The sequence below is a fragment of the Dermacentor variabilis genome, unplaced genomic scaffold (genome assembly GCF_050947875.1).
Source record: "Dermacentor variabilis isolate Ectoservices unplaced genomic scaffold, ASM5094787v1 scaffold_16, whole genome shotgun sequence".
NCBI lineage: Eukaryota > Metazoa > Arthropoda > Arachnida > Ixodida > Ixodidae > Dermacentor > Dermacentor variabilis.
The window spans coordinates 3,935,938-3,951,037 of record NW_027460324.1 but is presented as its reverse complement, the minus strand read 5'-3'; the positions used below and the strand labels follow the sequence as shown (position 1 = coordinate 3,951,037).

Sequence of the window (15,100 nt, the reverse complement as noted above, 5' to 3'; positions counted from 1 at the left end):
GGTAAACATTTTCCTGCTGTTCTTCTTTGTATCAAAACTCTATTTTGATGGAGTTAATGTAACTCTACCTACTTTATGGCCCTTCAACTCCTGGTATATCAGCACCTACTTTGCCATTCAGTTGATAGACAATTTATTTATTTATTTATTTATTTAAAAATACCTTACAGGCCTCAAAGTCAGGCATTGAGTAAGGGGGGCAGTACATAGAAAATACATAGAATACAAGACATCTATAAACCGTATGTGTTTACAACCTACAACCAAAGTACAACTGAGATGAAAAAAGAATTAATTAGTTCATGATTCACTGGGGGAAAGAAGAAACACAAAAACATAATATAATAACAAGGAATAAATCACACAGATTGTTTTCAGTGAAGTCGTGTAATTAATAAAAAACAGTAATAATGAAAAACAATGACAGAAAAGTTACGGATGCGACATTCCAACGAAACGGTAAACATAGTGACAAAGGCCTTCGAAATGCCTTTACAACACCGGTATCAGGGATCTTCGTCAAGTTTACTCATTTGTTTATTTATTTATTTATCTTTATTTATGAGGGTTGTTCAATAAAGACTGAGACTGGGTCTGATGCTCTTCACTGTGCACACAATGCATCGTCTCTCAGCATAATTTGTAAACGCTGTGACAATTAATGTAGCAGCAGCAATATGCATCCAAACATGAGCCAGCATGTAATAGCCTCCACGTGTGCTGGTTGTGTGACTGATGGCGACTTGGCGTGTACAATGCTACACGATCAAGTTTTGAGCGCGGCTTAACAAAACGGCCACAGAAACGTATGCCTACTTGACTCGTGCATTTGGTAAGGATGTTATGTCTCATGCAACGTGTTTATCCTGAATTGCAGGGAGGGGATGGTGCACCTCTTTCTGAGGAAACTGTCAACAGAGCAGCTGCAATGATAAAAACCGATGGACGCCTTACTGTCAGGCGACTTGCCCAATCTCTGGAGATTTCAGCAGGAAGCACCCACTAAATTTTGAAGGAATGTCTTCACATATCCAGAGTCTGTGCGAAGTGGATCCCTTGCCTGCTCATCCTAGCCCAGAAACAAAACCATGTAGACGTTTGTCTCGAGTGGAAGCGGTGCCTAGAAGGAGAAGGTGAAGACTGGTGAAGACTGGTGAAGACCATTATTACTTCAAATGAGACCTGGATATATATACTGCTATGACCCAGAGATGAAGTGTCAAAGCACTCAGTGAGTTTAAATGGGGCAGCCTCGACCAATGAAGGCTAAAGCACAAAGATTGGCAAACAATGCAATGGTGATCCATATTTAGACCACAAGGAGATGGTCTACACCAATTCAGTTCCTACGGGCCATATGGAAAACACAGAGTACTACAGGAGTATTTTGGAGACACTCGTGAGACATCTCCCGAAAAAAGGCCTGAACTTGTGAGAAATGGGAAACGATCCCGCAAGGACTCACATGGCGAATGCTGTGGTCTAATTTCTCTCCCAGAAAAACATCTCAACAATCCCTCACCCACCCTGTGACTTCTTTTTCTACCCCATGGCAAAAAAAGAACTGAAGGGACGCCATTTTGATACGAACCAGAACGCAGTCAAGGCTTTGGAGGCAGTTTTCAGGCAGATGGCGAAAAATGACTTCACTCGTGTGTTCCAGGAATGGCAGAAATGCTGGGACAAGTGCATTACACTCAGTGGAGAATACTTTCAAGGCAACGAAAGGTTCGATGAGTAATAAGCCTCATATTTATTTATTTGCAATGCCCTCAGGGCTTCTTTTTAAAAAATTATATATTGGGGCTACAATAATATATTTAGCAACAGTAATAGAAAAATGGATACAAACATAATGCAGCTGCAGCAGTAAGAAAAGCAAATACTAATACACTAATACGGAAATGAACACAGTAGATTTCTGTTAATTAAAATTTGATTAATTCGAATGTGGTCAAAGGTCTTGGCCAGTGCCCATGCATTTCTATGGGCCGAAACTTTCATTATTCCGATTCTCAAATTGGCCTCTGCCAGATAATTTGAACTTAAGCAGTCGGCATGGACGTGCCTGACTCCTATGGTGACCCCAATAGTGACCCCTTTTGGTGGCAGTGGAGATAAGGGGACAGTGAATACACTGAACACATATTAAAGAATGCATCTCTCATCAAGAACGCCTACTTTCAGCCTACCATAGAAGATTTTTCCAAGTAATAACTGTAGCTCACAATGTCCGATTATAGTATTTGCCTCATTCTCATGTACACCATCTTTTTCAAGAAAACTGGGCTGAAAATTGCCTGCACAGTGAAATTGGATATGAAGCCAAAGCTGCCTTCATGGCATCTATGATTTTTCGTGCAACACAAATGTACTGTGACGAAGCTGACTTCAGGAAACCGACCATCATTGTGCAACACATATTAAGCACTTGCCCATTTTTCTTGCCAAAAAATCGGGTTTGCGTTGGATTTCTGCCCTGTTTAGGAGATTTAATATAATTGGTAGGTTAGTTTTCTACTTTGGACACACAGAGAGTGAGCACATGTTTGATGCTGGGGCGTGTTAGACTCTGCCAAATACTGACGAATTGGTGTGTTCTGAAGCTCTTTCCTGCATCTTGTTTAATTCGACCCACCGGATAATTCGATCAGTTTCGTCAGTCCCGTCAGGGCCGAATCAACAGAAGTTGACTGTAATAAGAACAAATATGTCCAGCAAACATTGTTATAGAATTAAAGAAATGAGCATGTAATACAACAAGGTAAGTGTAGATCAAACTTGCATGAGAGACGAGGTACATCATGTAATACAGTCGATCCCGGATATAGTGAACTCAATGGGCATCGGGAAATAGTTCGATATATCGATAATTCAAAATATAAAATATGCATGTAAGAAGCTTCTCTAACAACTCCATATATCTCAAGGCAGTTTCCCGATGTCGTGTCTAATGAGAACTTACGAATCTGTGCCTCCAAGGCGTGTAAAAAAACAAAAACACAACACAATGACCAGAACACTTTATTTCGGAAGAAAAAAACCTGTGATATCTGCTTGCTTTTTCTTCTGCGCCATCAAGTTCATTAAGCTGTCCTCAAGCTTGTTGACAGTGTCCAAATGAGAAAGGCCAGCTCCTTCCATTGTGCCACAACAGCGGCGAATGACGCTGAAAGCTGATCCAAGTTCAGCTGCAGTGCATGGCGGTTGGTCCTCTTCATCGGAACCTTCGCCACTACTCTAGTCTGCGTTCTCATCACCCATGATGTCAGCCACAATCTCCGCATTAGCACGATCCGCTACAGCTTGCACACCATCGTCAGCACTGACGAAATCGCGTGCTGTAACGCTGCCTGGGATGGCGCCTGGAAATGCAGAGAGCTCGCGAAATTTGCTGTCCAGGCATCCAGCGTCATTGTCTTCACTGTCAAGACATCCGTTGTCTGCAACTACCACAAAGCCTGCTTTGCAGAAACAGTTCACAATTGTGCTTTTCTTCATGTCGTTCCAAGCAGCAGTCAGCAATTGAATGGCTCCGAGGAGGTCCACCTTGAGTTCGATTCCTAATCGAAGGTTGATTAGGAGCCTGTGCACCAGTTGTTGTCTGTATTTAACCTTAAATGCTTTCACAATGCCTTGGTTGAGAGGCTGAAGTTTTGCCATTGTGTTTGGCAGCAGAACTTGAGGGTGATCTGCTTTAATGGGCAGACAACGTGATGGGCCGAACGATTGTCAAGAAGAAGACAATCTTTGCGGCCAGACTTCTCCAGTTCGGCATCCCATGCCTGTAGCCACTCAACGAAAAAATTGCGTGTCATCCAAGCTTTCTTATTGGACGCATATCGAACCAGGAGGCCTTTCGCATTCTTAAAGCAGCGTGGCTACCTGCTCTTTCCGATGACGAACTATCGTAGTTTGCATGACCCATCCATATTTGCAGCAAGCAAAATCGATACGCGCACTTTGCTGTTCTTTCCACCATGGCATGCAGTGCCCTTCAGATGCAGAGTCTTGTTTGGCAGCATTGGCCAAAACAGTGCTGTCTCATCTGCGTTGAATATTTGCGACAGCGAAAAGTGGTCGGAAATATTTGGCCACTCTTCGGACAGCCACTTCTCTATGTGACTTGTGCTGGTCGCCTCGATTTCGCCCGGAAGGGTCTTTCCGACGATGCTGTAGCAACTCTTAAATCGCTGCTGCCAACCAGTGCCACCAGTGAAGCTTTCTTCTCCGAAGGCCACAGCAAACCATTTGGCCTTCTCCATGAGCATTGGGCCATCAACAGGTATGTTCTTGGCACGTGTCTCTAAAAACCAGGCGTACAATGCCTTTTCAACCTTGTCAAAGGTTGGGATGCACACACGACACGCTCCAGGACGACTGGACTGCACTGCCATCAGCTTAACATCTGAGTACACAGGTGTTTGCAACACCCTGTCTACTCAGGGTGTTGCGAGGAATCCCGAACGCCGCGGCGCCCGACGACCTTTTCTCACCAGCCTCCACCCATTGAATTATGTCCGCCTTTGTTGAAAAGTTCAAATTCTTGCGTTGTTTCACGGCCATGGCTTCGGAACACGTGCCAAAAGTGGAAAGAAAAATGCACTGCACCACACGAGTCTCAAGCCTTTGCGTTGGCCTTGTGAATAAAAGGAACAAAGCGAATCGAAAGATGCACTGCTCCGCGTCCCGCACTACCACAAGCCCAAGCTGCACTGACCTTGTTCGTCTCACCGCGCCAGCGGTATCAGCCAACCAAAACACAGGAAACGGGCGCCTGCGGTCAGCGTGGTTTCTCCCTCCCGCTTCCCTTTCACACCCAATCGCACTCCAAGTGCTTCTCGTTATGTGCCTTTTACCTTTTACCCCCTTCTCAGAGTGCGGGGCGGTCCACGTGAGATCGCGGGAACATCGCGAGATCTTCGTGAGGAGAAGCGCACTTGTGGGGGTGGGATGCGATGGGAGAAGTGCACTTGCAGGGGTGGGGTATGGTGGGAGAAGCTCACTTGCCGAGGCGCAGCTCAGCACGAATTTCAATACATTGATATGCCGGTGCACGGGAGTTCTATATACGCGAACAATAGTGCTATACTTTTGCATGGTATTCCCAAGGGGATTTTTCAACTGTTCGATATAGGCAATAATTCGATACAGTACAGTCCACTTATAATGATATAGAGAAAGACGAAAAATATGGCCGTTATAACCGATGATTGCTATATTTGGACTGCAGTTATTAAAAAAAAAAAACGCTGAACATACCTTTGCAGCTCCAAACTCGAATTTGCTACTTGCTCTAAAGAATAGATGATGTAGAAAGTAGGCCGTGAAAAACAAACTTTATTTCTAGCGCGAATGACAGTATCAAGGGTTAGGCGTGCCGAAATAGTCTGAAATCTGCATTTGCTTTTGCGGCGGCTTCAGCTTGACAACCACGGTGTGCATGGATTCTAGCTGCTGCGCGAACACTGGTGGCAATCCTTTAGCATGCATAAAATCAATTAAGGAGTCGATCGATGAAAGTGCACTTTGCGTGGACATAGAGGTCAGGGTCAAGGAGCCACTGTCAATCTCGTCACTGTCACTGCTGCTGTCGGCACCATCGCACAACTTTGCCATCTGTCGAGACAGCACGTCTTTGGCGATCGCCTCGTCGGTGACCTCATCACAGAACGAGGCAGCACTGTCTGCCATCAAAAACTCCTCCATCGACGCACCACCTGTGTCACCAGTAGGAACAAGCTCCCAGAGCTCGGTTATGTCAGCGGCTTCCACCGTGTTGGTCCCAGTGGGTTGGGGAAGTTTGTCCTGACGCACAAAGCCCGCCTTTTTGAAGCAATTGTATATGGTTGACTGCTTTACTTCATACCATGCACCATAAACGAAGCGCACGGCTTTCAAAAGGCTGCTCTTCAGGTCAGGGGGCCCGTCTGCATGACCCGACGTGCCAGGAGCTGCGCGGTCAATGGCTAAAATTATCCACTCCAGCATGCGCTGCCGATACAGGACTGTAAAGTTGGCGATCACGCCGGCGTCCAATGGCTGCAGGCCTGCCATAGTATTCGGAGGCAGAAACATCAATTCGACAGATGTTAGCTTCGGGCTAACGCTATGTGCGCTACAGTTGTCAAGTAGCAACACTACTTTTCTTCCTTGGCCTTCAATTATACTGTCGAACTCGAGCACTCATTCTTCGAACAGGTCACGGGTCATCCACGCCTTCTTATTGCTGCGATAGCGGACCGGGATGTGCTGATTCTTAAAGCACGTTAGCCTCTTTGATCGCCCGATCATGAACGGCTTGAGACGATGGCTCGCGTCCATGCTAATGCACAGCAACACGGTCCCCCTAAGTTTCGAGTGCTTCCCGCTGGGGCATCGATCTCCTTTAAGAGTGCGAGTCTTCGACGGCAACATTTGAAAAAATGGAGCAGTTTCGTTGCGATTATATATGTCCTTCTCCGCGTAGCGCTCCAGCATGCCGGGCAGCTTTGTCTGCAGCCACTACTGCTTCGCCTGTGTCCAGAGACGCCGCTACCCCTACCACGTTTTTGTAAATAATTCCTTGCCGCTCTTTAAAGCACTGAATCCAGCCTCCCCCAGGCTCAAAATTTGGACGTCCCAGAAGAAAAGCAAAGTTTTTCGCTTTGGTGGCAAGTATTGGCCCACTAATAGGCACATTATGCGCGCGGGTTGTAAGGAACCACTGGTAAAGCGCTTCTTCAACATCGGCGTACAAAGGGTCTCTAACCCTTTTCTGCTGATCGGCATGGCCGCTGATAGCTCCTGCCTTCACAATCGCGGTGCTCCCAGTTTTCAAGACGGTTGATATCGTCGACTTGGCGAGCTAATACTTCTTCACGAGGGCGCTCACTTTGAAGCCGTGTCAAGAGCCCTGCAATATATCCATCTTCAGGTCAAGCAACACAGCTTTGCGCTTTGTCGGCGCCATCTTCGAATTGGGTCACTGGGTTGCACCACTGGTTGCACGCTGCTTTGGTGACGTCAGCCTGCTATCGCTAGAGAGAGAGACTGAGTGCGGGATGGGCGCCGCCACGGCGCTTTGCTTGTCGCCTCTTTTTTTCTTTATCCTTATTTTGGAGCAACTGTGGCTGACGCGTATGAAGCAGCTAGCACCATCTTGTGGCGCGCTGCGTCTACTCGGGTACTCTCCGGTACGCGGGCAGGGCGGGACACGCTGCGCGGTAATGGCGGTAGATACGAACTTACGGAGGTAAACATCGCCTCGCCTCGACATCGTTCGTTTCAGGGAACTAAGCAACGCAAATGTTACGATTATTTGGCGTGGAAAACGCTGTCCAGACGGCAAAATTTTGGTCGTTATATCCAATATGCAGTGAATAACCTATCGTTACAAATGGTGTTTTTCTCATAGACCTAATGCATGAAATGACACTCATGTCAACCCATCGTTACAACCAATATATCTTTATATGTGGTATCGTTATAAGTGGACTGCACTGTATATCCGGGTTCAATATATCCGGGATCAACTGTAATGGCAGCACAGTTGAATGCCTTTATAATGAAGTGCTTGCAGCCTGCGAAATTTTTCGGTCCACAGGTCACTTCATTGCAAAGGTCGTGCAACACACCACTCAAAATAGAACCGGGACAGAATTATTCCTTCATCACACAGGCCATTTTGTTGTAAAGGCGTTCGACTGTACTGCTTCACGAAAATGGTCTGCATTAGTAACATTAACCAATTTGATGGGCAAGTGATTGCAGCAGCAATTTGTTTTTGGCATAAATAAGTGACAGTAAGTGACTGTGTCGTGATGTGGTTGTCAAAGTTGTGGCAATGATCTACACAATGCGAGTAGACTGCACTCCACCTGATCCCCACTGCAGAGCGGGTGAAACTATTTAACAATGGCACGGCGGTCTAACATGCAGCATCACCAGCTCACCCCAACTGCTCGTCCTTGTGGAGGTCCCACTCGCGTGTGAAGTTGCCCTCGGAATCCCTGTGGCGCTGCATTCGCGCCTGGTCAATGGCAGCACGGTCACTTTTCCACTGCTCGTACTCTCGCCGCTGTCGTCCCGTCATGGCCAGCTTTGGAGGCAGGGCGTGGCCAGCTTCCTGGTCGTGGCAGAGACAGCTCATTTGCAACAGTTGTACGTGGCCTTCTGTCGTGTGTCACTGATCTCAGGGGCATGCAGATGTTAGGAGCGATGGAGTTGGGAGGCGCAGGGGAGCACAGCAAACAGATCTGACTGTTTGACAATTCTGTCAAACAGATTTGACTGATTTGACTCAAAACAAAACTCAATGAAGGAATGGCAACGCTTGCACAGCCGAAATATGTCCTTATCCTTGTCTCCGTTTGTCCTTAGTGGTTCCTAAGCGAAAGTCAGGCAACCCTAGCCTATGGTTGCTACGCCGTCAGAAAGGAGTGTTCTTACAAACTTCTGTCGTCTCACGTATCTCCGAGTCCGATGCCTGTTGGATCTTCCTCATCGCCGATGCCGCAGTCATTGCTGCCTTGGTGTCGGCCAGTCAACCCGTCCGTCTTTGATGCCGGTGTACCGAACTCCGTCGATGACGTTGCACTCCGGCTTCACTGGCTAGGCCTAGCGTCGGGTTTCGCTGCTGCTTCGAGTGCCGACGAGACGCACCGGGGACTATCATACGTGCTGGTCTGCCTCTGAGCGGGGATCCCTCCTGGAATGCCCAGCACTGCCGTGAGAGGCTGCAGCAGGTCCAAGGAGCTTCGCTCGAACGTCGCTGAGGTCGATGGCCACACCCCGGATTGCCAGCGTCAGGGGCTTGATCAAACCTCCATGGCTCCCGTCACCAGTGTGATGCTGACGCTCCAACCTTCTTGGCCCAGAGCCACGTTGATAATGCCAGCTCAGCGCCGCTTCTCTCCCCATCACATCTCGGGTTACACGCCTCGAGGGCTCGTACCGTTCGGACCAATCCGCGCACATCGTCGTCTTCCTTTTTTTTTGCGCCGCATGCCTCTTACATATGACACGGATCCCCTTTTCAGGAGCATTCTTTCCAAGAAACTCCCTTCTGTCGCTCTTCTTGGTGGCAAGATTTGACTCTCCCGCTGCGACTTAGGTGCTCTTTCTTGCGTCGTCGTGGCTGACAACACATCACCACACTGTCACACACCTTTCACCACATGCACAGTTAGCGTTTGCGAGTTCATTGTTCCCACCACTTGACATGTGCACACTTGTTCGTCCGCATTATACTCTTGATATTTCATCACTCCAGCACCCTACTCATGAAATCCGCCCTATTACTACTGTAGCTTGCACCGCATTACTTCTGTTCACCGGGGGAGATCTGAAAACACTTCCTCGAACTTGTGAATTCTCTACCTCCATGGTCTTCTTATTGATATAAGTGTGCACTTCCCCGTGGTCCTTCTCTTCAGCAAACACCATGCAACCTCTATAGTCCTCTCCTCATTCTTTCCCTTTGCTATCTTCTTTCTTACACGACCCTTAGCCACCGTCTTTTGGCATACATCACATGACTTCACATACCGTTTCACATCATTCTGCACCCTGATCCAAAAGAACTTTTCTGTGATCCTTTCTAACGTGTTCTTTATTCCTTGGTGACTTGCCATTACACTATCATGCCCTATCTTCAGTAATGCATCCCAGAGTTCCTTCGGGACCATCAACTGCAGTGCTTCCCTACCTGAGCTAAACACACACTTCCGGTACAATAGGTTATTCTTCTTTAAAAACTCTACCCCTGTCCTACTCCTTTTCTTTCGCACAAGTTCCCCTACCTTTAGTTCACACTTTAGTATTAAATCCTCCTTGTTCTGTTATTCCTTAAATTCTGCTGCGGTTGTATTTATTCCATCAATAGTTGTAACCTGCAATGCTGTCAGAGGTTTGGTGCTACTATTGCTTGCTTGTGTTTGTACTGCAGCCACTACGTCTGTCTCTTCCATCCTCTTTTTTTGCACTTCTGAGTGTTCTTTCTCTTCCATGTCATTCCCTGTCCTATTCCAACTTGAGTCTGGGTCGTCTGCCCTCCTCACCCCAGGGACATTTCCCACAATCAAATCATAAAGGGGGTTCTCCACACATCTAGCTGTGACCAGTCCTGTGTAAAACAAGTGTCAATATTTGAATCCGTGCCTCTGGCATATATTTAACGGACATATCTACCAAGATAACTGGTTTAAAGTACTCGGTCATGCTTTCTGGTGGCACAAGACTCCTTCTTACTATAAAGGTATTGGCTCCCATGCCTCTCAAGACTGTAGCTTTGCGTCCTTGTACCTCGCCTTCCACTACAGGCATGTCCTGCTCTCTCAGTTCGTCCTCTCTTGGCCTCATGATACATGTAGTCTTATCCGCAGATCCAGTCCTGCATTAATCTGCCTTGTGACCTTTCTTTTGGCACAACTGGCACACCACCAGCGTTTCGTGACGATTACCTCTCACTCGGCAGGCCACTGCTAAATGACCTAACCGGTTACAGAGAAAAGGTCTCTGGAGTCCTCTTTGTCTACTGATTTGCCCCTGGTTCATCTCTCCTATTGCTGTCATGTGTGCATCTTTGTCACCCTTTCCCAAATTTCTCAATCCTTGTGCCTCTACGAACTGGTATGTTTGTTCTGCCATCTGCTCCACAGTTTGTAGTTTTCTTTCTTTAAGGAATATCGCCAAACTGTTGCTACACCTGGCAAGAAATTGTTCACCCATGACTTTGTCGCAAACACCTTCATATGTTTTGTCCGTCTCGGACAGCTCTATCCAACTCTCAAAATAATTTGTTAGTGACATGGGAAGTGCTTGCCTGTTTCTGAATCTTCGGGCTTACATGACCTAAACTTCTCCCAGAACCCTTCTGCGGTCAACCTGAATCTTTGCAATAAGGTTTTTTTCACCTTGTCATAATCTAATGACTCTTCTGCTGGCATACGCCCAAGGACACTCAGAGCCTCGCCCACTAAGCACAGGCTTAAAGCATTAGCCCACTCGCTCCTCTCCCAGCCTTGCCTGATTGCTATCCTTTCAAACCGATGCAAACAAGCATCCAGGTCATCCCTCCACTCATCAATTTCCTAGGGCAAATCTGTCTTGGCCTGGAATAAGGTGAGTCGGATGATGCCGATACGGGTGTACTCGTGCCATCACGAGAGCACCCTCAGCTCCTCAGCTCCAAAATTTCTTTTTCTCTTTTGTGCTCTTCACACGTTCGTTCGTGTTGCTTTTCTTTTTCTTGTTCAGCAAACTTCGTGGTCTCATCCTTCACCTGTCAGATAGGTTTCAATCTTCAGCTATCGCCACCAAACGTTCCCACTCCATCTTTAAACCACCAAGATCAGTGACAGGGCCGGAATAGAATCCTGGAATGACTCATGGAACGTATCCTGGAATATCCTGGCAGGCTCACCAATTTGTAGCTCTATTTGTCACATGTCACTGATTTTGGGGGCGTGCGAATGTTAGGAGAGATGGAGTCACAGGAGTTACAGTCACGGGAGGCACAGGGCAGCACAGCAAACATACTTTAATAACCCCAAACACAAAATGAAAAACTCAAAATTCAATTGACTAAAAATAAGACTCCACTAAGGAATAGTAACACTTGCATAGCCTAAATATGTCCTTATCCCAGTCTCTGTTCCTCCTTAGCGGTTCCTAAGCAAAAGTCAGGCAACCCTAGCCTATGCATGATAGAGCGTACAAGCGCCACTGAACAAGGATGTATAAAGAAACAGATACACAGAGACAGCGCAACTAGCCCGCCAATGTGTTTTAGCCTAGCCTATGGTTGCGTCACCATCAGAAAGGAGTGTTCTTACAAGCTTCTGTCATCTCATGTATCTCCAAATCCGATGCCTGTCATATCTTCCTCATTGCCGATGCCGTAGACGTTGCTGCCTTGGTGTCAACCAGTCAACCGGTGTGTCTTTGCTGCCAGTGTACCGAACTCTGTCGGTGACGTGGCACTCCGGTGTACCGAAATCTGTCGGTGACGTTGCACTCTGGCCTCACTGGCTAGGCCTACCTTCGGGTTCTGTCGCTACTTCTTCGAGTGCCGACAAGACGCCCCGGGGACTATTGTACGTGCTGGTCTGCCTCTGTAGGGGGATCCCTCCTGGAGTGCCTAGCACTGCCGTGAGAGGCTGCAGCAGGTCCAAGGAGCTCAAACGTCATCGAGGTCGACGGTCACACCCTGGATCGTCAGCGTCATGGGCTTGACCGAACCTCCATGGCTCCCGTCGCCAGTGCGATGCTGACGCTCCAACCTTTTTGGCCCAGAGCGATGTAGATAATGCCAGCTCAGCGCCGCTTCTCTCCCGATCACAGCTCATGTCACGCGCCTCGAGGGCTTGTACCGTTCGAACCAATCCACACACATCGTCCTCTTCCTTTCTTTTTGCGCCGCATGCCTCTTACACATGACACCTTCTCCTTCCAACAGTGGGCGTGTTTCAGCTCATTCCAAGAAGTCGTTTAAGTTTACATGTATGAAGGCAGCTTTCATGGTGCCTACTGGAACATGAACACAACTAGTTTGCCCGACTCCCCCCCCTCCCATTGGCACACAACTTATTAACACCAACGTAAACTGAAAAGCTGTGGTAATTCTATTCAGAATGAGAATGAAAGAGTGAATTATTTGTCAAACATATTATTTTGGACTATGGTGCTGCTAAATCAGTGTTGTAGCAGAAAACTGCTGCAGAATACCACAGTTTGATGACTCCCATCAGTGATTTCTGAAACCTGCATTTCCTCCAAAACTGGTGCCTGTGTAAACATTGCTCACACTAAACATCAGACCTGTCAGCCAGGCCGGCCTTAATGATAATGTTGGTAAGTCCGCTTAACAGTGCTTGTTTGATTTCACTCCACCCTGCAGCTCCTCCTTCTATTGCTTATCTGCATCATGCGCTCACTAGCTAGCAATGTCACCTGCATTGTTTCAGACTTTGATGTCGTCACACTGAAGCCATCTTCTTGTTCATCATTAAATGTTGCTGCACTGATAAGATGTACACCAACAAATGCACACAGATAGGAATGACACATACAAGTGCAATTAAGGCACAGGCACAAGTGCACTATATGTGTAGTTCATATCTGTATGTGTAAGGTTGCAGAGCAACACTCATTAATGATCCTTTGTCAACCAGCCCAATGTGAAAACTATACTGCTTTCCTTGCCACCTACAGCAGGACTGGAACACAACTTACAATGGCAACTGTCTGGCAAAGATGGTAAGGTAGCTCTTTGATTAATTAATTAATTAATTAAGTCATTTGACAACCTAAAGCAGCAGCTGGGGCTATAAGAGACAGCATAATGGAGGGAATCAGATTCATTGTCATCACCCGGGGTTCTTTAACGTACACCTAACTAACGAGTGTTTATGCATTTATACCCCATTGGAATGGCACCGGTGTGGCTTGGAAATGAACCCTCAAGCTTGTGCAGAGAATGCCAGAGCCTGTGAGCCACCACAGCCGCACCTCCACGTCATAATTTGGAACATCGAAGCTTCCACAATGGACCGAGTCGCCACGTGTGCATCTGGCACTCTAAGATCAGTAAAGCAAACAGGATGCCCACCCTTTGTAGTGCCTTATCCTGGCGCATGGCATGCCGTACATTCTCAAAGTCCTGGCCTCCGTAATTGTCCCGGTGGCGACGGCTGCTGCCACGGTCTCTGCTGGCATCCCCATCACCATCTGCATCACCCTCACGCATTCGGTCAGCCAGGAAGCGGTAGTTTGGATCAGGCGGAGGACCGTCCTCCTGCAGGTCAGGGTATATGCTGTGATGACACACATTCACTACACTGAGCATGATCTTCACACTAGACAGGAAGCACAGAAGGACAGGTACTACAACAGAAGTCCAAATATTGATGTGAATAGCATGCTTGGCACTGTCAGATCAGTTTTCTTTCCGGCTATCTATCTAACCAATAATTGTGGGCAGATCCCAGAGATAGTGCAGTCTAAAAATGTGGGCCTAACCTAATCCCCGGCGCTCCTCAATCAAAGAAATATGCTTTAAATTTTTTCAAATTCATTTCCACCTCAAAAGAATGCTATTCGTACACTTGAACAGTCATTTTAGATGAGTTCTGCCAGAATCTTCTACATTAGAAAACAAGCAATAAATATTGCACGCCAAAAAGGCATACAGATCTCCAAACGTGTAGTTAACCAGCTGATTCACCTCTCACAACTGGTCACAAAGTCTACCTTAAGATGGCACTATGCTAAAGAGACTGAAGCTGAGTCCACTATAGCAAAGCATGACCAGGAAACGTAAATACCCGAGAAAGTGGACAAGGAAACGGCGTTGCGGTAGCTCAATTGGTAGAACATCGCACTTGAAATGCAAAGGTTGTGGGATCGTTCCCCACCTGTGGCAAGTTGCTTTTTGATCCACTTTCCTTTCTATGAATTTATAATTTTTTTATTTTATATTAAGCACAAGTCATTTTCCCTATGTGTCAGTGTTTGTTGGCTTCTTACGACATGACTAATAAAATTGGGTCCCTCGGTTAACCTCCCTTTCTTCTTGTTTAGGCCACAACAAGAATTACTGGAGTCCTAGAGAAGTAGTGATTGTTTACAGTGGAATGCTTTAGAAGGTAATTGCTTCAGTTTTGGTGCTGTACTCCGGAAAGATGTCCTAGAGCTGATCAATGAAGGTTATTAAAGAATGAGCTGCTGCTCCTAAAGGACGCAAGAATTCATTTGGTGGTATAGCCTAGCACTAAAAGCCGAGGAACAGGGTGACGTCTCCAACAATGCACACTGGAACTTGCGCAGAGGCACGCCTATAATAATAACAAGGAGCTCACTCGAACTCTAAGCCAAAGAAGAATAAATTTGTTCAACGTTCAGGGACCTACCAACTAGCAGTCTCAAATCATCCACACAAAGAAACAGGGTTTGTACAGAACATTTGACTCACAATTCAAGGTCAATTCAACGAATGCAAGGATGCCAAAAGTCAAAATTCAAGGACAGGGAAACAAACTTTATTCATACACATACACTAAAAAGTAGCAAAATTTCCTTTTTAGTTGCTGAGTTAGACACACTCTTCAAGCTCTTCGTA

General features: G+C 46.8%; 1 protein-coding gene across 3 annotated transcripts in view; it reads right to left on the bottom strand.

Annotated features, from left to right (window-relative positions):
- Nucleotides 1-15,100, bottom strand: part of LOC142568047 (uncharacterized) — a 136,329-nt gene that overhangs the window by 50,453 nt on the left and 70,776 nt on the right. For all 3 annotated transcript variants that reach the window (XM_075678125.1, XM_075678126.1, XM_075678124.1), the window contains 2 exons: nt 13,592-13,777; nt 7,935-8,107 (listed from right to left, as the gene is read on the bottom strand). In XM_075678125.1, the coding sequence (XP_075534240.1) occupies nt 7,935-8,107; nt 13,592-13,777 (359 nt within the window). The remainder of the gene's footprint in view (nt 1-7,934; nt 8,108-13,591; nt 13,778-15,100) is intronic.